The 22,454-nt window shown below is 38.6% G+C and overlaps 3 protein-coding genes and 1 non-coding gene across 6 annotated transcripts; 1 reads left to right on the top strand and 3 right to left on the bottom strand.

Moving 5' to 3' along the window:
• Positions 1-621: 621 nt before the first annotated feature.
• On the bottom strand, positions 622-2,653 carry LOC101170094 (pancreatic progenitor cell differentiation and proliferation factor). Of its 2 annotated transcripts, XM_004070860.4 has the most exons (6): positions 2,512-2,653; positions 2,374-2,419; positions 1,443-1,546; positions 1,270-1,347; positions 1,101-1,185; positions 622-1,019 (listed from the first exon to the last, which is right to left on the bottom strand). In XM_004070860.4, exons 3-6 carry the CDS (start codon positions 1,495-1,497, stop codon positions 887-889), a joined length of 351 nt encoding a protein of 116 aa, XP_004070908.1. In that variant the 5' UTR covers positions 1,498-1,546; positions 2,374-2,419; positions 2,512-2,653; the 3' UTR covers positions 622-886. The 2 variants fall into 2 exon arrangements, with proteins under 2 accessions (XP_004070908.1, XP_004070907.1); XM_004070859.4 differs by lacking the exon at positions 2,374-2,419 and having other exon boundaries at positions 628-1,019.
• A 346-nt stretch (positions 2,654-2,999) lies between these two features.
• On the top strand, positions 3,000-3,071 carry trnae-cuc. Its single transcript has one exon. It is a non-coding gene; the product is annotated as a tRNA-Glu (tRNA).
• Positions 3,072-3,821: 750 nt separating this feature from the next.
• On the bottom strand, positions 3,822-8,891 carry LOC101174594 (tumor protein D54-like). Its single transcript, XM_004070960.4, has 9 exons — positions 8,673-8,891; positions 7,802-7,917; positions 7,572-7,720; positions 7,342-7,389; positions 6,794-6,895; positions 4,852-4,878; positions 4,410-4,445; positions 4,265-4,313; positions 3,822-4,177 (listed from the first exon to the last, which is right to left on the bottom strand). Exons 1-9 carry the CDS (start codon positions 8,683-8,685, stop codon positions 4,103-4,105), a joined length of 615 nt encoding a protein of 204 aa, XP_004071008.2. The 5' UTR covers positions 8,686-8,891; the 3' UTR covers positions 3,822-4,102.
• A 9,047-nt stretch (positions 8,892-17,938) lies between these two features.
• Positions 17,939-21,484, bottom strand: LOC101169856 (dnaJ homolog subfamily C member 5). 2 transcript variants are annotated; one of them, XM_011477501.3, is made up of 5 exons: positions 21,324-21,484; positions 20,471-20,599; positions 20,164-20,377; positions 19,919-20,090; positions 17,939-19,840 (listed from the first exon to the last, which is right to left on the bottom strand). In XM_011477501.3, the coding sequence occupies exons 2-5, from the start codon at positions 20,578-20,580 to the stop codon at positions 19,734-19,736; spliced, it is 603 nt and encodes a 200-aa protein (XP_011475803.1). In that variant the 5' UTR covers positions 20,581-20,599; positions 21,324-21,484; the 3' UTR covers positions 17,939-19,733. The 2 variants fall into 2 exon arrangements, with proteins under 2 accessions (XP_011475803.1, XP_004070906.1); XM_004070858.4 differs by having other exon boundaries at positions 17,939-19,837; positions 21,324-21,479.
• Between the last annotated feature and the right edge of the window lie 970 nt (positions 21,485-22,454).

Here is a 22,454-nt window from a genome sequence, read left to right as displayed (position 1 = left end):
TAAAAAGAGGGATGTAAAAAGAGAAATAAACTTTCAGAAGCTACAATGGTGAAGTCACAGGACCCAAATTATTTTGCTTTGGAGTCCACAAATCTGTACATTATTTGATTATACTTATATATAACTATGTATGTATGTATATTTATGTAAATGTCACTTCCTGCTACATATGTCGCCCCCCAGATCCATTTATAGTTACATTCTGTAAGTGATTGGATGGTCAGGGCCACTTTCTAACCGATGTGCGTTTCGGCAGATGACTCAGATTCCATTCATGTCTGTTAGTGATCATCTGACAAACTCCATCCGGTCCAAGCTGGAACTTTTTCTGTTCAGAACCTAATCGCTCTAACCTCTCGCCCTGCGGGGTCTTCCAGAAGCTGGTGACCCACATTTGTGTGGCGTCATTACATAAACTGTATTAGCACCTGCAGTAATCGTTTCTAATCATATCTAAGGTAAATGGATTAAGTATTAAGCTGCATGTTGTTCTCCTCGGGGTTATAAAACAGCTGCTCTACTGTGACAGTCTAAAAAAAATGCTGCAAAGTCTCCTGTTACAGTCTATCTGTTTTGGCAATTTTTAGATAAAAGTGATCCAGAAATGTGTGGACACAGAAACAAGTCGTGACTAGACACTATTTATTGTTATTTTAAGTAGTAAGAAGTTCATGAAAAAAATACTTTTTACATTTTTTAAAACTTTTGGTCATAATATACAGATAACACACGAAACAAAAATGACATGCGAACTATTCACTATAAGTAACAAAACACCCTCATCATCGCCATCGTCATCTTCATCTCCACTGCTGGACTATGTGATGAATGGCAAGCTGAAAGTGGGGGAAGAAGGTGCAGGAGGGTGGGGGCGATGGAGCCGGGTCTAGGAGGACACGGGTGGTGGAGTAGTTGGTTCAACTTTTCCGCTTTCGCTGCTTTCGCTCAACTGTCTGTTCAAAACCATTTCCTTGGCGATGCAGGACACCTGACCGTTGGCCACGGTGTAGGATCTGGTCCTGCAATACATAGGAGCTTTGGTCAACCACCCCACCAAACCAGAAAATCCAGAAAGAATCCAAGTGACGGCTCCAACTCACTTTTGATTGTCTGATCCATTTGCCGGGTTTTGTTTTGTAAAGAAAAAGGAAGTCCACCAGTGCCCTGAGTCTTGCCGTGGAAGTGCTGAAAGATACAAAAAATATTGTAGAATAAGACGATGCACAAGTATTCTTTTTTTTAAACATAAAAAATAATCAATTTCCAAACCTGGATGGTGTGGAATAACCTCCCCGGTGTACTCAGAACTGCCACAGGAGCTGCTGCTGGAACTGGACCCGAGTCGTCCTGAAGGAAAGACAATTTTGGTTGTGACATATGCCATCAAAAATTAAATTCTGTTAAAAAAAAGCACATTATTCATTCCAGTGGGTTCGACTTACTTCTGTAGTAGTCATGGGTGGCAATGAGTGAGCCACTTGATGGAATTGCAGCCATTTTCTCCGACTTTAGGTGGAAAAACCGCTCAAAGATGGAAGACGGTAGCCTAGAGAAGAACATGGATCTTTTAAGGTTGGACAAAAAAAACAAGCTTCAACTTCATTTTTACTTTATTTTGTGCAGCACTATGCACTGCAGGCATGCTCTGCACAAATATTAATTCATGCTTCCTTGGCAATGCTGCAGCCCTTCATGCCTTTGCTGCAGAATGATAAACTACAAGCAGCTGCATCTGGGAGTCAGGTTTCTCATGATTCAAATAAGCACAATGTGGAACAGTGTCTGCCAGAGTGTCACCTTGCAGTGTGCACGAGCAGACTGCATGTTTGGAAGGGGTTTGCCCCAGATCCCATATTACATCACCAGTAAGACACATACAAATATTAAACTTAAAAGAAAAATGTTTTTTAAAATTTGAAGCTAGTGATTATCAATCTTTTCTTTTCCAATTGAACTCCTCACATGATAGGCTTTGAAGTTTTTCCAGCCTGAACTGTGTCATTATCTGGAAGAAGCAGCAAAAGGCTTTAGAGCTTAAGGCTGGAAACAGCAGATGGCTTTGAGGATTTCAAGAAGACAAATGTGCGTCAGCACTTCATAGCCTAGATAAACAGACCAGATGACATACAAAAACTCAAAACACTAAGTGTATCATTAAAAAAAAAAAGCTCATAGATGGTGCTCAACTTTAATTAAAATTCCATTTTTTTTAAATCAACAATTTTCCATCTTTACGTTTTTATTTGGATTTAAATTTGCAATTTAATTTGAAAGTAAAGATTAAAAAAATGATGTTAAGCTTGATTCATTATTTGGGGTTGAACCATGCAGAAAATAAGAAAACTGAAACTTCTACAATGCAGATTTTTGTACCTTTTATTAAATGATTGGAAAACAAACTAGTCCAGAGGCACAGTATCTAAAAACAGGAGAAATTATGAACTGTGGAATCTTAGAAATTACATTAAAAAAAAACGATATTTCAAGATAAAAGCTTGGTAATTGGTTTACCTTTCACAGATGGAGGGCGACAGGCACCAGATGCGGTTGGCTGGATGCTGATGAAGGGCTAGATGTAACTACTACCCATTGGTGGACAAACTAGCTGTGTGGACCTTTCTTGTTCACTAAGAGTCTGTGGTCGCTGCACAGAGATTACGGCTGGCTTTTATAGCGGCTCTGCTCTCCTCCTCGCGTGCTGCTCTGACACGTGGGCGGGGGCTGCGTGGCAGCTAGAGGACACGGAACGTGCGTCTCGTTCCTGGGTAGGTGACACCGGACTAGGAAGCTGGAAGTCTTAATTTAACCCGCTGGCACAGACCCATTTCATGGACTTTGAATAACTCTGCTGCTCAGGGCAGATGAATGTTACCATAGATAGTGGAGCAGAGTCTGGCCTAGACATTGAGATAATGGGTATATTTGGACCGATGTACAATTTCAGTGGCCCATACAACCGTGATGGATTTTAACTTTATTTGACCATAGTATAGTAGACTTCCCTGGTGGTCTAGTGGTTAGGATTCGGCGCTCTCACCGCCGCGGCCCGGGTTCGATTCCCGGTCAGGGAACGATGTTTTTATCTCTATTTGCACGTTTTTAAAATGTCTAAACGTGTGCAACAGCAAACTTTTCACTTTTTCGTATAGTATTTGTAATTTTTAGACGTCACCCTAATGCATTGTTGGACAATTTTGAGTTAGCTCGTCTTAGTCTTTGAATTCAAAGGTTTTTGCGCCACCTACAGGACAAGAGCTGATCGTGATCTCTGGAAACTGGAACAGAGATCAACTTTTCTCAACAAGAAACAAGTTCCTTCTAAAATATTTAACAATAATCAAGTAGAAGTAAAAGACAAGGCATAAAAAAGTAACAGATTAAGGAATTGTGCTGTATTAAGAAACAGTTTCATCGACATATTTTATTTATTTCCCCAAACCTATAGAATATGACAAAAAATTTATTTGTTTACATTTTTTTCAAACATTTAAATAATAATTTTTAACATATTTTTGTTTACAACCTGATTCATTGAATGTGTTTAATAACAGTAAATATAGTTGTAATTTCCTGGGCAAAAATATATCTTACATTAATGTCAGGAATAAATAGTAGAAAAGTGTAACTAAGTAATCAAGGTCAGGGGTTACTCTAGTAAAAGAAAAAGTGCAGTTTAATTACTTTTAGAGGAAGACCTTTTTTTGGAGTCACTAAAGTAAATGTAATGGAGTTTCTGTTAGTTTACCCCCAACCATTTCTGCATAGAACATCCAACATTTGTTGAATTTATAATAATTCTGTAACCACAAAAGAAAACAGACTAGCTGTTCTATTGTTTTTAATTGAAAAACGTCACATTAAAAAAAATACTTTTCCTTTTTTAGCTGATATCAGAAGATTGAGTTTTAGCATGGATACTCCAAAAAAACAAACAAGCACGACAGGAAACACTGATCTTAAATATGATACAAATTAAAAACATTCTATCCTTGATTTTACATTGAGAATCAGAATAAACAGTGTGCACAATCACACAGAAAAGACATTAAATAATCATTCCATAGCCGCTCAATAGTATAGTGCCAGTTGGGATTTTTTCATCTTATGGGTTGCGTGCGAATCTTCTGTCATACCCAGACGTGTCTCCATTGTTGGACAGACTTCCGGTCATTTTGTCCTATGGATTCAGAAGCAGGTAATCAGTACCCCCAGTAATCAGAGTGACACACTATGTTCATACACTTGCTTTGTTTACGATGCCCACCTTCACATTCACAACAATTTCTTCCAGAGATTTGAATGTAGAGGAATGTCTGTGGAGAGACGTGGAGAAACAACAAAAATCCCTCAAGTGTTTACAGAAATGAGAAATATACTTCAGTATTTTTGAGAGGACGCATGTGCTTTACCTCATAGCTGGGACACTCATGGAGTGATTCAGTGTGCTGGATGACACACAACAACAACAAAAGGTGACAGCTAAACATTACATTAGACAAAAACAACAGAACATCACACCTTACTAAACTATAAAAGTTACTTTGGATAAGAATCTAAAAAATACCAAAATTGTCCAATTTCATGTATAATTGCTCAACACCAAAATCCATGCATACAAAAGGAAAACCAGTCTTCATTTGAAGAAAAATGCACAAAAACTTAGACAATCCAATATAATGTATTATTTGTTTTCTGTGATTTTGAGACAATTCATGAAATAAGAAATCCAATTCAAAAAAGCAAAAGAAAAGACAATTATTTTTTTATGTCTTTATCAAATCAAAAACTGAAGCCTAACAACATGATCCTTGAATTTTGGTGTTGTTGGTCATTAAGGAGCTCTAATCTTACCGTGGTGGGCTTGGAAGAGGCAGGGCTCTGATGGATTTTAGCATAAAACAAAGACAGAAATGCAAATTTAAAAACTGTCACAATTCCTACACAACAAAATAATTTGCTACTGATTATAATGAGGATATCCCCTGTGATCTGATTGGATGAGAGTTGTTTGCTTCAGAAAGAAATAGGTGGTATTGCCGCACAAGCCTTAAACATTAACTCATATTTAAATTAGTTTCAGAGGATGAAAACAGTTTTTAGAAAAACACAATAAGGAGTGAATTTGTCCAACTATCAAAACTTTCTTTATATGCAAGAAACCTAAATAGACATTTATCACCAAAAGTGTTTAATAATACATTTTTAATCAATATCATCATTTACCAGAGTTATAGAAAAAAAGTTATGGTTTTTATCTGAATTTAGATTAAAGTTCAACTCCAATCATCCTTTGATCTGATTTAAATGCATTCCCAGTGGTCTTTTAATTATGACTATGCAGTTTTTAGCCTACATAAAAAAAACCTGTGTCATTTTCTAGGACATAGTTTCTGCAGAGCAGCAGGAGTTCATTAAAAATTCACATCTGAGTTTTGGGCGGGACCGTCAGTGTAGAGTAAGACTGCTCCCACATCCCCTCATCCATCTGTTTACACTCTTTTCCGCTAGCTTACAACCCCTTACAACCCCAACATAAAGGTAACTTTGGAGAAAATGTTTTGTAGTCTGATGAGACGAAACTAAATTCTTTTTGAAGAACAGGGTCCTTTTACAACTCTACGTTCACACCAGGCATGTGTTTCGCATTCAAGAACATGCTATTTGCGGGTTCAAAAGAGTGCTGCTTTTTCTTTTCTTTTTCCATTGTTTACAAGCACCTGTCCATCACCAACAATTAGAAGTGGCTTGGTGCGAAATTTAGAGGCAGTCCAAATCAAATTGGTTTCATAATTTCAGCTGGGCACAAATCGTAATACTTAATTTCTTTTCCATGATCACTTTCAATCGGTCGGGACTTCGGTGTTTTGAAAAGGACACGACTCATACATTGCTACCAAATCTGAGTCCCTGATAAGTCCAAGTTCAGTTGTTTGGCAGTCAAGTAGTCGAAAGTTCAACTGGTAGTAGCCTAATGTTCAGAAGCAACTTTAACCCAGAAACTGGATGATATGCTGTAATAATGAAAGAATAATTTCAACTGTCTAGCGTAAGCATCAAAGAGGAAATGTGACACTTAATGGTTGATAGTTTGAAAATAAAACCCATTTAGGGTTTGCAGCTAAAGACTGAAAACAAACCAGCAGGTCAACCTCTGAGGGCTTGAAAAAATTCAGGTTTTGAAAAGACCTGAGTCCCAGTTTGAGTCTGATCAGCAGCATGACCCCAAAAATTCAGCTCATGCAGGAAACTCATGCCTGGTTCAGGTAAGACAAATATGCAAAGAAAAAAAGAAACAGAACACAATTCCTGTGGACTTATTCCTCATTGGAACATGTCTGCAAACATTTAAATCACATTTGAATCACAAAGGAAAATGTATGGAGAGGTTTTTTGTTTGTTTGTTTGTTTGTATAAACTAAATCATCACTTAAAAGGTGGACCGTCTCCATTAGGTTCTTCAATCCTATTTTTTTCATACAAACATCATATCTTAAGTGAAAAGTTAAAATCTTGATGAAACTTTCATTCTGTCCACCTCTAAACTTAAATTCACTAAAAACCCCTGAAGAAGTTAATTTGTGTTTCATATAATGACAGATTTTGTCATGTTAGTCCTTAAAAACCCAGAAGTTTGTTTTTTATGTTGTATGCAGCTCAAGCTAAGCTCTTCAGCTAAGACAAACAGATGTTTGTGCACTCGGTCATTAAAGTAATTATGGTAATTATTTAGTCATTGGTTAAACATTTCCTTAAACCTTGTTTTGCTACTTATTAAAAATTCAGTTGTGTGCACCTCATCTGAGCCAGCCTCCTGGTGATGACGACACCCACAGAGGACAGAGCGGCAGACGTCACCTGACCGGCATGAGACAGACTGTCCTTTGTCTTCACATACCTGCAGTCAAAAATGAGTCAAAGTACTTCGACAACCAAAAGTAGTAGAACATTTGCCATAAATGAAAAAACAAAACAAAAAATACGTCAGGACTGCTGTATATTACATAACAGATGGGTGTGTATGAAAAACAAGCCGTACTTAACAATAAGCTTGTTGACGTCATGCCTGCTGCCTATCTGGCTGTATGAGGAGCCTCACTTGAGGCAAACACTTTAGTCGGGTAAAGCCATTGCTTCTTGTACTAAGTCAGGCTCCACTGCTATTAACAGAACAGCAATCCTATTTGAAGTGGACAATCCCATCACTCGCTTCTCAGAAATGAAACCCACTTTAACCAAACCTAAGTTAACTTTATTTATAAAGAACTTTTCCAACAAAAGTGCAAGATAAAGACAGCTTCAAAACTCCAGTTCATGAAGAAAACATGATGGACAAAGACTCACACACTGGAGTGGCTGATGTCCTCCAGGGTAGCCGAGGCTGTGAGGTATCTGAAAGCCAGAACTTGCAAAGGTCAACCGTTTATTGTGCTGAGTAAAGAAGACACATTTATGACAGCAGTCCTTTGTGTGGTTATGTAACTGAGCTGCCACAGAGGCATTCTATGCTAAACATCAAGCAACACCTCTGAATGTGCTTCTTTTTTGCATGTGAGGGTCTGGATTTTTCTTACGGGGAAGATGTCTGGACTTCTTGCCAGCCTTTGGACAGGTTCTGCTTCACGTTGCTGAGAGGACCCATTCCCAGCTGGCTCCTGATATCTGCTGCATACTTTTCTTTGGCCAAAAGCACCTGCCTTAAGGTCTGAATCTCATCCTCTGTCTGAGTGAAAGTAAGGGAAAAATACTGTACAAAGTCAGCTGGTGCAGCACTCACGCCTCATCCCTGACTGTTAGGAATTACCTTAGCAAGTTCAAAACGTAGATTGTCCAGGTCATTCTCTCTCAGCTCTGTGTGTGGACATTCATTCCCTGTTAGTCTTGCAGAGAAGTTCAGAGATGAAGAAGCCCCACCGAAACCTTTGGACGAAATAATAGATAAAGTTAATTTTAAATGTAAACAAACATGAAACATAAGAAGAAGATGTGATCAAATTGCAGTAAGCTTTCATATATATAGAATATAATCAAGACCTGAATCAGATTTTCTTTTATTGAATCTTAATCTATTTTATTTTATCATAAATATTAATATTTTGCCAATAATAATAGTGCTTTTAAAAAAAAAAGATATTAAACTAGAGAAGTAATTTAATATATGCACAGGTAACATTCTGAAACCGGAAGTGAGCTGTTTTTTTTTAGAAAGTAAGAGACCGAAAACTTGATTGAAAGCTAAATTAAAAGTTCTTCAAACATCATCACTAGGTTGCACATAACTTCCGGTTCTGTGCAAACACTGAAGTTTTCTCATAAAAATAACAGAATGATTGCAATAATAATAATAAACATGGGTTAAACAACGTGTTACATAAGAAAAAAGCGGATCCATCTGTTTAAAAACATTGTTGACAAACGCACTTTTAAAGGTAATAGGCTGCTAACAGGAGAACTGCTTAGAAGACGTGAAATAGATATCAGAGCGTTCGTGACTGTGAGGGAGCTTTCTGCGGAAGTTGGTAACAGATATTAAATAGGAGCTGTCCGTGGTGCTGAATTCTCGCCTGGAGGCTAACGGGCTAACAGCTAACCTGTTGATGCTAACTACCGTCAGTGGACTGAAAACTACCAACTTTTTCCCCTGTCTGTAGCAGGATACCAGGAGCTGCTCTTACCTTGTCGGTTCATCGCTGCCTCTTCTACTTTAAAAGGTTTTCCCAAACTATTTGCAGCCGTCTGCGTCCATCCGGTCAGCTCAGCTCAGACTAGGAAGAGCGGGGGGCAGTGAGGAGGATCACCGAGGCTATTCTGGGTTCACTATGACTCCCACATACACGGAAACGACTCCAGGAAATACCCTAGACCCTCTATGCCGCTAGAAACGTCTTGGAAAACGCATTTTTGTATAGCACACATTTTATTTTATTCATATATATTTTGGAATTTAATTGGATACGTGTTGGGAATTTTCAAGCATGTTTTGTAATAGTGTATTGTACAATACTTCAATAGGGGTTGAAATGGAATCATGTAAAGTTTGCAAATCAAGTTATAGTCTTCCCCACAGAAGTGGTGTTGCTTGGTAAAGTTTGCTGTTTTCTTGGTTTAAATTTGTTTTTGCCATCAATCAACTCACGTTCCTCCGATTATTGTCTTCGAGGTTCTGTGGAGATAAATAGTGAGAAAGCAGAAATAATTTCTGATAAGTACTTGTGCACTACAAAGTTTACACAACAGTTGGTATGTCATGATTCAGTAAATCTTTATTTATTTATTTTTACTTTTATTTTAATTTAATGTTTTACTTTCTTCAATCAGGAAGAAAATATGAGTTACATATATAATTAAACCAGATTTAAGCTGCTTTTTCATTGCAGAAATGCTGATTTCTCAATGGTGGGAACCAGCGGCAGACAGTGCATTACACACCTGGGCCTTCTGCCCTGGGCTGCTTCTGAACCACTGAAGCAGCACTACTGAAATCTTTTATCAGTACTAAGAAACATTTACCGATCTCCTGCTAAAAGCAGTGAAATAAACTTTACTCTGTCCTTTATCCTCTATACCTTGTTCCCACAACAAAAACTCCAGGACTCATGCTCTACCTCATTACAACTCACCTTTGATCTTCACAAAGACCATGGAAAAGGTGAGCCATTTTAACCAAACAGGTTGTTACATCAGAAAACATGTCAATGAGGTGAAAATAAGTGAATAAAAATGGCTCCTTTAGTTTACGTGTCTGCTGTTCTCTCATGCAGGTGCACACCTACAAGATGTCTTTTCCAAGTGTTTTTTTTTAATAGTAGAAATATTTATTTTTGTTGTGGTATTGTGGTTATTTTTTCAAACGCAAAAAACAAAAACAATGTAAATAACAAAATGTAAAATTAGAGCTTTGAGTGTGTGTGAAATTATACGATATCATAATAGTTTTTATTTAATCAAGCAGTCTTCTTTGTTTTTAGTTTACTTTAGTTGCCTATGTAAACTTAATTAAAAGAATGTTGTTTACGAAGAAACTGAAATAGTAGGATTGTGCTCTTTGGTTTGGTTTGTTTTTGCTCTTGTCATGTTTAATTCTTTAGTAGCCCCCCCCCCCCCCCCCCCCCGAGTTTAAATAACTTATTTTATTTATTAAAAAGGCCCCCCGGATCAGAATTGGTTTTAGAGGTGAAAACAAAGTCGGCCACGTAAACTTAGGATAAACATGGACTGTGTCTGAGTTCCTGAAAAAAACCCACTCATGCTCGCAGAGAAGATAAAATCTCCACACAGAAAGGATTTGTACCAGGACCTACTTGCTATGAGGAGCCCTGACTTCTAACAATGTTCAAAAGATAAAGAAAAAACAACATTATTCTAACTGTACTTTTAGGCATCAACAATATTGCACAGAGCTTTGATGCATAAAAATGATTGTTGGAGTCCTTCCCTTTATACTGAGACTGAGATGTTAAATCTGTGTTTGGCTGTCTGTATTTCCGTGTGTTTTTGTCGGAGAAATGAATCTGCATTGTGAAAGTGAAAGGTCAGTTCCAGCTTTAAATAATCTGTATCCATTTTTTTTCATTTGAACTTGCATCCCCTGGAAATAAGCTAGCATCAAGATGAAGGATGGATCATAATCTTGTGTGCAATAATCAAAGTAAAGGCCTTTAGATGAAAAGGCAGCTCAGATTTGAAAAAAAAAAGAAGAAGAAAAAAGATGATGCACTAAACGTATACATGTATACCAGGGAGGAAAAGCAATGATACAAAAATGCAAAAAAGTAATAATAAAATAGAAAATCTGCTTATCCTTAACCAGTCCACCACACCAAAATATTACCTTTGAGTTTGTATTTGCAGTGGAGGAGATAATGCAAGAAAAAGATGCCAATGAGGCTCTGTACACATGAGAGATGTAAAGACTTTTTCATATTTTTAATAATTAAACAACACAACATGACAAGTACCGGTAATCATGGGTGAACTAGAACATTTTATTTGGGGGAGCAGGAGGGGGGCATAAAACTTTGGAAGGGTAGCAAAACACCAGAGTGAAAGGACCAAAAATACACACTTTTATTGTTGTTATTGCTTTTATATCATTTAAAAAACATTTATTTTGTTCTTTTTGCAATGCTAAAAGAAGCTGGAATTTATGATTTCCTAATCTTTGTCAATATTGATACTAATATTGACTCTAAAATGGGAGGGGAAAGGTACCAGCATGTTCCACCCCTGCAAGTGATACAAAAAAAAAGGAAAACTGTCATAAAAAAAGTGCTCCACAGCTACTGGAGAAGGCTGCATGTGGGAAATTTTTCCTGTTTTCCTGAAACTTCTGTCCAATCAGAAGGTTTGAATACCGTGACATGGCTGAAGCCTGTTAGAAGGCCCTGCTGACACCAACTCAAATTCTGATCGGTTGAAAGAAATGAATGATGACATTGATTTTGCACTACAGGGCCTTCAGAATGGATAGTGAAGGGCTATTTAGCTCTGACCCTGCCTAGCAACAAAGGACAACTAAAATGCAGTTGGTTAAATGCCCCAATATGAAAATACGTCTGTCTGCAAGCAGCATAACCATCATAAACGCAATAAAAGGGAATGGACAGACTATTTGGAATGATTTAATGTGTATGCATGGGGAAAATATAATTAACACATGATTCAGATATTTTTAGGCCTTCAGAGAAAGCCTTGAAGGCCCTGATGGCTCACCACTGGGAAGATGTCTGCAAATACTGAGTTATTACCACCTCTTTAGGTTAGCAAGTATTTATTTTTTTGTTTCACACACCAACAATTCTACATATAAGGATTCTGATACAGTGATTTTTATTAAATTTAAATATGTTTCTCGGGATACATATCATTTAGTTTCCCTGTGTATTTTCCATCTTCTTCACTAACATCACTTAACAAAGGTTAACAAAGGCGGGGTTGATAGTAACGCAACTTTAAATGATTACAACTATTTGCTTTAATTCTTCCCGTTTAAAGAAAAATAACATTTTTGTTTTCAATTTTTTTGTTGCCATAACTTTACTGTACAAGTGTGAGCGAATAGAAAACAATAATTAAAACAACAAATGTCAGTGTCTTACAGTTGTTTAAGCAAACACTATTAAGGAAGAACTAAAAAGAAAGTGGACCAGTTTTTCTGGATGGTTCTGTGATTTTTTATTTGCTGGTTTCTCCTATTTTTATTTTTGGTTTGCTGTTACAAAAAAAGGTATTTCTGTTAGAACTCTCTTTTTTGCTGTCAGTGCTTTAAATTAATAGATTTCTAGAGGGAAACAATAAAGTAACCACTATGTTTATTTAAAACCCCCACTTTTTAACGTCGGTGTTTTATTGCGTTCATCTAGCCACAGGGGTTGCAAGTCAGTAACTTCTGTGCCGGTCCCAAGCCCGGATAAATAGAGAGGGTTGCGTCAGGAAGGGCATCCGGCGTAAAAATTGCCAAAATAACCATGCGAATCATCCACAACACTTTAGACATGAGTTGGATGAGGTCATAGAGAGTTTTCCCAGAGGAGAGAGAGTTGTTATTGGAGCAGACTTCAATGGGCATGTTGGTGAGGGCAACAGAGGTGATGAGGAGGTGATGGGCAGGTTTGGTGTGAAGGAAAGGAATCTGGAGGGACAGATGGTGGTGGACTTTGCGAAGAGGATGGAAATAGCTGTAGTCAACACTTACTTCCAGAAGAGAGAGGAACATAGAGTGACATACAGAAGTGGAGGTAGGAGTACTCAGGTGGACTACATCCTATGTAGACGAGGCCATTTGAGAGAGGTTAATGACTGCAAAGTGGTGGTAGGAGAGAGTGTAGCCAGACAGCACCGCATGGTGGTGTGTAAGATGACTCTGGAGGTCAGGAAGAAGAAGATAGGGAAAACAGAAAAGAAAACCAAGTGGTGGAAGCTACAGAATGAATAAACTTGTGAGGAATTTAGGCAGAAGTTGAGGCAGGTCCTGGGTGGTCAGGATGAGCTTCCAGAGGACTGGGAAACTACAGCAGAGATTATCAGGGAAACAGGTAGGAAGGTGCTAGGTGTGTCATCTGGAAAGAGGAAAGACGGTAAAGAGACTTGGTGGTGGAATGAGGAAGTACAGGAATGCGTCCAGAGGAAGAGGTTGGCTAAAAGGAAGTGGGATGTAGAAAGGACTGAGGAAGGTAGACAGGAGTACAAGGAAGCGCAGCGTAGAGTGAAGAGAGAGGTGGCAAAGGCCAAACAGAAAGCTTACGATGACCTTTATGACAGGTTAGACACAAAGGAAGGAGAGAAGGACTTGTACAGGCTAGCCAGACAGAGAGACAGAGATGGGAAGGACGTGCAACAGATAAGGGTGATTAAGGACAGAGATGGAAAGGTGCTAACAACCCAAGAGAGTGTACAGAAAAGATGGAAGGAGTATTTTGAGGAGCTGATGAACGAGGAAAATGACAGGGAAAGAAGGGAGGAAGATGTGGTTGTTGTGGAGCAGGAAGTAGTAGAGATTGGAAAGGATGAGGTTAGGAAGGCTCTGAAAAGGATGAAGAGCGGAAAGGCCGTTGGTCCTGATGACGTACCTGTGGAGGTATGGAAGTGCCTAGGAGAGACAGCAGTGGAATTTCTAACGAGGTTGTTCAATAGGATTTTAGAGAGTGAGAAGATGCCTGAGGAATGGAGGAGAAGCGTTCTGGTCCCGATCTTTAAAAACAAGGGTGACATGCAGAACTGCAGCAACTATAGAGGAATAAAGTTGATGAGCCACACAATGAAGCTGTGGGAAAGAGTAGTGGAAGCCAGGCTTAGGAAGAAGGTGGAGATTTGTGAGCAGCAGTATGGTTTCATGCCCCGTAAGAGCACCACTGATGCCATTTTTGCTTTGAGAATGTTGATGGAAAAGTACAGAGAAGGTCAGAAGGAGCTGCATTGTGTGTTCGTAGATTTAGAGAAGGCGTATGACAGGGTGCCGAGGGAGGAGCTGTGGTACTGTATGAGGTCGTCTGGAGTGGCAGAGAAGTATGTCAGAGTAGTTCAGGACATGTATGAGAGAAGTATGACGGTGGTGAGATGTGCTGTAGGTCAGACAGAGGAGTTCAAGGTGGAGGTGGGACTACACCAAGGATCAGCTTTGAGTCCTTTTTTGTTTGCTATGCTGATGGACAGGCTGACAGACGAGGTAAGACAGGAATCTCCCTGGACAATGATGTTTGCGGATGACATTGTAATTTGCAGTGAGAGTAGAGAGCAGGTGGAGGAACAGCTAGAGAGGTGGAGGTTTGCTCTGGAAAGAAGAGGTATGAAGGTCAGTCGTAGTAAGACAGAATACATGTGTCTGAACGAGAGGGATCAAGGTAGAAGCGTTAGGTTACAGGGGACTGAGGTGAAGAAGGTGCAGGAGTTTAAGTACTTGGGGTCAACAGTTCAGTGTGATGGGGATTGTGGAAAAGAGGTGAAGAGGCGAGTGCAGGCAGGTTGGAGCGGTTGGAGGAAAGTGTCAGGAGTGTTGTGTGACAGAAGAGTGCCAGCAAGACTCAAAGGAAAGGTGTACAAGACAGTGGTGAGACCAGCTCTGCTCTATGGGTTAGAGACGGTAGCAGTGAGACAGAGACAAGAGGCTGAGATGGAGGTAGCAGAGATGAAGATGTTGAGGTTCTCCTTAGGAGTGACCAGGTTAGACAGGATAAGGAACGAGTACATCAGAGGGACGGCTCATGTTGCCTGTGTTAGCGACAAAGTCAGAGAAGCCAGACTGAGATGGTTTGGACATGTTCAGAGGAGGGATAGTGGATATATTGGTAGAAGGATGTTGGAGATGGAGCTGCCTGGCCGGAGGGCAAGAGGACGGCCAAAGAGGAGATATATGGATGTCTTAACAGAGGACATGAAGTTGGCTAATGTTAGGGTAGAAGATGTTCATGATAGAGTGAGGTGGAAAAGGATGATTCGCTGTGGCGACCCCTGATGGGAAAAGCCGAAAGAGAAAGAAGTTTTATTGCGTTCAAAGAACTAGATATAAAATCCGTCACACATTAACTTCTGATGACAGAAAGATATGCCGCCATCTGCTGGTAAAGATGGTAACTGCATCTTCTCTCAAGAAGACTTGAATACACTATTCTTAGATTACGAAGTAAAGTTTTTGCGTTTAGATTTTTTAAATCTGTGCAGACACAGTTCTCCCAGGAGACACGGTTCTCCTGAGTCCGCGAGCTCGCTCATGCTGGCTCCTCCGGAGCGCACACCGTAACAAAGTAACTTTCTGTAAAAACAAAAATGCTATCCCCTCATTTGAATGAATGAACAGTGTTGAAGAAGACAAAGAAAAATGCAGTTTGGCTGATTGATTTTTCATTTCATTTTTGCGTCAACAAACGCAGCTTCATTTTAAAAATGAAAAAGCAGTTCTGTTATTGATGTTAATTTTTAATTATGAGACACAAATGCTTCCATAATCGGCAAGTCAATTTGAATGTTAGCTAAATATTCAGTTTGGATTTAAACATTTAGCTCAGAAATAAATATTCAGTTTAACAGCTAATTATTTAATTTGGACTTAAACATTTATTTAACATAAAATAATTAGTTGCAAAGTTTAAATGTTTATTTTGGAAAATAAATATTTAAGTACAATATTTAAGAAAGATATTCTCAACTCCTGAAGGCCAAAACCAGTTAGAAACCTATCCCCCGCCTGAGGGCGAAGGGACTCAACATTTTGTAATTTTTGTACAACAGCAAATCATGGAACAAATTACAGAGTCCTGAAACACAACAACAAAAGTGGAGACACTGCTTCTAACAGAAAGGGGCGTAAAATAAAACCCATCGTGTATGATTTTTTTAAAAGTAATTTATTCGTTTTTTCTTTATGTGGACATTATAAATACATGAAACAGTCCAAAAGCATTTTTTAAAATGTTATTACTACAATAAAGATTACAACAAGGTAAAGTTTTTGTGTCACTTCCAGTAGTAACCATTGTGCTATCAGCACTTTAACATTGGGAGTTGGGTCATCTAGACCCACTAGACAGTGCTCTGAACCTTTTTCCTTCAATGATTTGTGATCTTCACTGGTGTCCATGAATTACATGAAATCTTTCCACCTTTATCCACCTTTGTCATGGTAGGGAGAACATTTCAATGGAAGGGTGGGGTCATCTAAGATAGCACAAGGGTTAAGGGTATTTCCTTTCCGTTAAACAGCCGGCCGGCACGAACAAAACATGACAGCAGAAGATGAAGAAAAAATTAACGAAACTTCATGTATATAATGTCCACATAAAGAAAACGGTAATAAATAACTTTAAAAAAAATCATACACGATTGGTTTTCTATTACGTCCCTTTCTGCTAGAAGCCGGGTCTCCACTTTTGTTGTTGTGTTCCTGGATTTGGTCATTTTTAACGGTTTTGCTTTGTGTGATTCGGTATTTGGTAATTTGCACCCGGATTTGTTTTTGTGTTTCCAGGACTCTGTAGTTTGTTCCGTGATTTCCTGTTGTGTTTCAGTATTTGTTCAATTGTACTGGGATTTGTAGTTGTACCTCAAATGTAAGCGTGTCTTGCACCTCTCTGCCACTGTACAAAAGTCCAGAGCAAAAAAGAGCGATGAAAAGAGACTGCTACAAGTAAAAGGTGTCAGGTGTGATGTGTGACAAGAGTGCCAGCAAGTATAACAGGAAAAATGTGGAAGACTGAGCAGACCCCAGCTGAGTTTAGAGACTGTGGCAGGGAGAGAAAATCAGGAAGAAGAGCTAAAAGAAGCAAAGGTGTTGGGATGTTTCAGACGGTGAAGGAGAAAATCTTAAAATGACAAGAATGGACAGTCCATGCTGCATGTTTGGAAGTTGATGATATGGGAGGTGCAAAGGCAGAGGAAGAACCAAAAATGAGCCATATGGAAGTAGTTACATGGCCCATGAAGACAGCTGTAAGGGAAGAAGATGCAGAGATCAGGGAGAATAACTGCAGGAGAATAACTGTGGGGACTCCGTCAAGAACCAATAGAAAGACACAGAAAATGAAACAACACCAAAGTAAACGGGTCATTTACCTCTGCTAGACTGAACTTGATTAAAACTAATTTTAAATGCAATGTTTTTGACAAAATGATTAAAAAGTGCCATTTTATTTACTTTACATTCGTATAGTAAATAAATAAAATCAACTAAATATGTCTTGATAGATTAAGGTTTAATTAATACTGTCGCAGATTTTCAACAAATCTCATCAAAGCTGAAATGTTTGCACAAGAAGTTTAATTTATTTTAATCCTTTTAAAAAAATTTCAATGTAAAATGCCCTTATATGATAAACAACAATTTGTGTTTGTAAAAAGCAAGGCCAAATATGCTTTCATAAAACTTTTTGCACATTATTTGTGATGGTTTATTGGAAAAAGTACCAAGGCTGTTTGGTTAATTATTTTAAAAGTCTTGGAAATATATTTGGAAAAGATATCCTGTTTAGTTGCTCAGGTGATTTTTTTCTTGTTTTTCTTTGTGTTTTTTAAAATAATAAAGTTTACTTTAATAGTACGTTGTTTTATACAGCTGACCCTAAAGAATTTGAATTGAGATTTTTTTGTTAATTTTGGTTTTCCTTTTTAGAGATAACCAATATTCTATTCAATTTAGCCTGGCAAGATTAAAGGCAAACATTAAAGCAAACATGCAAATCAAAAACTAAATTTCCAATATATATATGTAAATATTAGGGAGTGTTTTTTTATTAACAACCTGATGCCTGAATTTATTTCCAGCTATATAAAAATCACTTGTTTGTTGCTTTTTCTTTAAAGTAGATCCTAAATTAAGGTCATTTTAGAGCTGAAATGGTTTGATGGATATTTGCATCGATTAAACTCTAAAATCAGCACTTTTGCTTAAGATCCAGAATTACTCATTTCAAGAGCAAAGAAGGTAAAAAAAAAGATGCTCTTTGACCCAAAATGTTGAGGAACATTTATTCAACAACAGCAAATCAGATCAATGATCCACTTATTTCTTCCAGACACACGGTTACCATGCTACAACAGAAACTGTAGGTTTTTATACTTTATGTGGGCCAAGTGTATGTACAAGCAACCAGAACCATTGAGACATTTCTTTGCAAAATGCCATGGTTATATTACAACACCATACCAGCTAAAATGAAAGGAAATCATCATTTGAGGTATGAAATAAAGTAAAATACAAAAAATGCATCATATAACCATTTCACTGTAGATACGCTATATACTATGTAGTCTTTTTTTATATGGAAACATTTCCTGATCTTAAATCCTTTGTAATTTTTTAAACACACAGTGCATTCAGATTAGAACATTTACAGTAGCATTTCTTCAATATTTCAATGAAAAAAGCCATGACAGGAACATCTATGTTTCATCAGGAGGAGGGTTTACAGAAAACGCCATACAAGGGTCACAGAGGTCAACATCCATACAATTAAGAGGGTGGGCTACAGGGGCTCACCAATTGTAAACCATTAAAATGAGTTATGGGCCGCTACAAAACTGACAAATATGTTCATGGCAATTTATGGCAAAAATCAGCCTATAGCGCTGGCAAACAGATGAGGAATGCCAGGCAAGCTTTTTCTTCAACGTGAAAAAAAGTCATTTCAGAATTTGACAAAACAAAAGATACTAGAAACGAGTAAAACATTTTTCTTTAAGTTAACTTCTGGAAAAAAAAAGTTACCCTCTGCTGCTGCAGCTAAAAGAGATCATGTGGGTCTGTTCTGAGCTCCTTGGCTTTATTTAGCTCTGAAAACAACAGCAACAGAGGCAGCTGTTTCATCTTTGGGTTTGAACACTTTGATTTTCCCGTCATGAGTGAAGAATGTATTTACCATAAATAAAATGTGCAGCGTTGAATTGTGATTTTTGGAAAAGATTGACAAACTGCTCCTAAATCAGATTTTAAATTCAAGATCACATGGATTCCTTTGGAGGTTCCATTAAGAGAACAAAAAAATGACAACTTGCTGCAGCAAAAACACTGGAAGGAGTACAGCAAGTCCTGCAACTGCAAAGCTTCTTCAGGGGGAAATAGTCCAAAATCACGTCTCAACAGCTAAAGAGGAAACATCACATCAGCGGGTGCTTACAGAAAAAATGCCTGCAAATAAAGCTTTGCATCGGAACGACCACATGCTTCTGATCCTTTGAAAAATAAACACTCAGGGGGCCTCATGAAAGACAAACATGTGCAATGCCAAAGACTTCCTCCATGTCTGATGTTTGAGGGTGGCATAGTGATTGTAAATCAGGGGAGGGGGGAGGAGCTAAAATCAATAGTCGACAGTTAAAGGATGGCACTGACATTCTGACCTAACAAATTCATGTCTCCACTCTCCTGATCCACAGTCCTTAGTTCTCTCAGTATCTCAAAAACTTGAAGATATGACTTTATAAATTGAAATCTCTCCAAAAAGTAAAGATCATTTAAGAACAGTGTGCCCTGCATGGTGCATGCAAGAGCATGAAGATGAAGGACTGATCTGTTAACAAAAAGATTATATAAAAAAAGAGAAGTAAAATAAGGACAACTTTTTCATTTCTCTTACCAGGGGAAATACAGGTAGGGTGCGGAGATGTAATTTTTTCATAGGTCATGCTAACTGGTCCCTCTCCTGTACATGGCTCTCTTTCGGGAGTGAAAAGATGGACTGCTTCTTTCTTTCGTTTTGCTGAGGTGGAGCGGGAAAGCGGGCAGGATCCTGAGTCGGGATCACTGGGAGTTAGTTGAAGCCGGTATCGGTGTGGTAGGAGTAGTGCCCATCTGATGTCAACTGGGTGGTCTCTGTTGCTGATGGCTGCAGCACTATGGGTTCGCCCCCGGCTTCTGCTTGGAAAACAACAAAACCCATCTTTCAAAGACTCATCCTTCCATCTAATCTCTGACAGAGCGAGTTTGTCAGCTCACCTCTTTCATCAGATTGCAGTTGAGCTTCTAGGTCCTCCGGAGACACATAGAAGTCTTGCTCCTGGCCCTCCCGAGGCCGGGGTTTACATCGTCCACAGCAACAGTTACAGCAGCAGCACAGGCAGCAACAGAAGTAGCATCCAGTGGCCAAGCCACAGAATATAAACAGAGCCTGCAGGGAGACACGCTCATGTCAGGAAAAGAGAAACGACCATGCCTGAGCAGACGGCACAAGATTTTCTTACCTTTGCCCACCAGCTCGAAAGGACAAAGTAAGTGTTTACATTTTCCTCTCCAAACTGCTCAGCCACATAGAGTCCAAGAGAACCGTATTTATCGTAAATATTGCGCTTTGTTGGGTCATTCAGAATGGCATGAGCGTTGTTTATCTCCTTAAACTTATCTGCAGCCTCAGGATTTTCAGGGTTCTTGTCAGGGTGAAACTTCAGTGCCAGTTTCCTGTACAAAAACACATTTTAAATAAAAGTTTTAAAAAATATGCTAAAAAAGGTATATAAAAACAGCTTCTGAGGTTAGGAACAATTCCCTCACCTGTAAGATCTCTTGATGTCGTCATTTGTAGCCAGCTTGTCCACTCCTAACACCAGGTAGAGGGATTCCCCTGCAGTGGACAGAGAGCGCTGCCTCTGCTGCTCAGTCATGGTGCCTCACGTCCACAGGCTGAGTACAGAAATGAAACAGCTGAAAAGCATGGCTTGCATGTGCACCTCCACCAACCAGGACATGAATGTGTTTTTATGAAAACACCGGAGTGCAGGAAGCAGCTATACCGTAAGCTGTAGGTGTCTCTATGAAAAAAAAAGTAGTTACATGACAGATTTTTAAAACCATTTTCTGTCTCTTCAATCATGAATTTCATGGAGATCACCCTTGTGACTTGAACTGCTTCCGTTAATTGCTGTGATTTTGTGGCCTCTTGGCAGGAGCTCTTTGGTGATGGAGCAAATCAAAGGCTGACATCCCTGCAGGCACTCACCAGGTTTAGCTGGGCAGGGTTGATTAACAGTGAAAACCATAGAATCCCCACTGCTTCCAAACCAGACTCATCTCTGCAGCAAATGAATGGACTCTTTTGGATATTTGAAGCCTCACTCAGCTCAACCGCACATTTATACCAAAAACGTTCAGAGGTTGCATGATTAATATCCTCTCCTTTTTGCCTTTATTTATAAAAAAATGATTAGACATAATGAGCGCGATGCTGGCAGCATAATCTCCGAGCAAGCATCATCATCAGCTGCGCTGCTACAGCGCAGCATCCATGTTGGTTTGCTTCCCGGCCTGCTGCTGATGCAAGGCGGGGATGGGTCATCAGCGGCCGTTTCCCAGCCGCAGACCGCAGGAAAAGAGGTAGATTGGCGCGACGGGCTCGCGGCTGGCTTACCTTTCCGTCGGTGTGTGCGCGCGCTGCAAGGCTAACTATCCTGGCACGTTGTGGTCTTGGACGCTGGAGCGTGACTATGGCTGCATCTCGCACGTATTCTGACTCTTTTCTGGCGCTACTACAGGACCATGGACAGCCGCAGAAGCCCGCTAGCTCCGCCCCTTCAAGCCCAAAGGAGGCCCGACTTGGACTGACGTAGTAGCGGATAAATATCTATGAAGAGTATAAAACGACCAAACTCTGTAGTTTTGGTTGTAATTCCCCTGAAACAGTTATCCATCTTTTTTGGCATTGTCCCAAAGTGAAGGTATTTTGGCAGAAGATATGTGATTTTATTAATGATAAAATTCATTCTTGTTTTGTCTTATCTTGGAAAGATGTTTTGTTGGGTCTAATATCAAACAATATGCAAAAGGACTCTGCTTTTCTTTTAAATCTTTTACTAATTTTGGCTAAATTCCATGTTCATAAATGTAAATTTTCTGGTAGAAAACCTTGTTTCACTGTATTCCTTTCTGAATTAAATCAGTATATCAACAGTATTCGAAATTCAGAGAAGCAAAAAGCAATCAGAACATTGTCTGTATGTGATAGTTTCAGTATTTTCTCGTAGAGTTTAACCCCCTGGCTTATTTCTCTCTATTCTTGTTCTTCTGTTTGTTACAGTTGTGTATTTGATATTTGCAGTTGTGTTTTTATTGCATACCTAAAAGTACATCTTTGTAAATTGACATAATGTGCAATAAAGTTTATTAAAAAAAAAAAAAAAAAAGTATAAAACGACCAAATACAATGAGTTTTTAAGAAAAGTAATTGTTTTTATATTAAACGTATTTTCCCCATATAGGACCAAAAAGGTCTTTTATGTCCCTTTTTTAATATTTTTTTTATACATTTATGAAATGTTTGTGTATCCAGTAGTAAGTTATGTGTGATATGTTGGATGTTTACGTATTCATGTTTTATTTTTTATGAACTCGGTTCCTTTTGGACCTTCAGATTAAAGAATTAATAATAATAATGAAAAATGCCATATCACTACAATAAATTCAATGTAAAAAGGTCTCCATCTTCTCATAGAATGAAACACAATTAATTTAAACAGTTTTAGTATTTTTTATTAAACTTAAA

The sequence above is a fragment of the Oryzias latipes genome, chromosome 7 (genome assembly GCF_002234675.1).
Source record: "Oryzias latipes chromosome 7, ASM223467v1".
In the NCBI taxonomy this organism is placed as follows: Eukaryota; Metazoa; Chordata; class Actinopteri; order Beloniformes; family Adrianichthyidae; genus Oryzias; species Oryzias latipes.
Note: the sequence above shows the minus strand (reverse complement) of the source record. Positions and strands in the feature narration are given on the sequence as shown.

Excerpts from the sequence above, each read along its gene's own strand:
- LOC101169856 (XM_011477501.3), bottom strand. The coding sequence starts at position 20,580 with ATGACTGAGCAGCAGAGGCAGCGCTCTCTGTCCACTGCAGGGGAATCC. Across the intron at positions 20,378-20,470 it reads GACATCAAGAGATCTTACAG|GAAACTGGCACTGAAGTTTC; the intron begins GTGAGGGAATTG and ends GTTTTTGTACAG. Across the intron at positions 19,841-19,918 it reads ACTGCAATCTGATGAAAGAG|CAGAAGCCGGGGGCGAACCC; the intron begins GTGAGCTGACAA and ends TTGTTTTCCAAG.
- LOC101170094 (XM_004070860.4), bottom strand. The coding sequence starts at position 1,497 with ATGGCTGCAATTCCATCAAGTGGCTCACTCATTGCCACCCATGACTAC. Across the intron at positions 1,186-1,269 it reads GGTTATTCCACACCATCCAG|CACTTCCACGGCAAGACTCA; the intron begins GTTTGGAAATTG and ends TGTATCTTTCAG. Across the intron at positions 1,020-1,100 it reads AATGGATCAGACAATCAAAA|GACCAGATCCTACACCGTGG; the intron begins GTGAGTTGGAGC and ends TATGTATTGCAG.
- LOC101174594 (XM_004070960.4), bottom strand. Across the intron at positions 7,390-7,571 it reads GAAGTCCAGACATCTTCCCC|ATACCTCACAGCCTCGGCTA; the intron begins GTAAGAAAAATC and ends TCTGGCTTTCAG. Across the intron at positions 4,314-4,409 it reads ATGAGTGTCCCAGCTATGAG|ACATTCCTCTACATTCAAAT; the intron begins GTAAAGCACATG and ends GTCTCTCCACAG.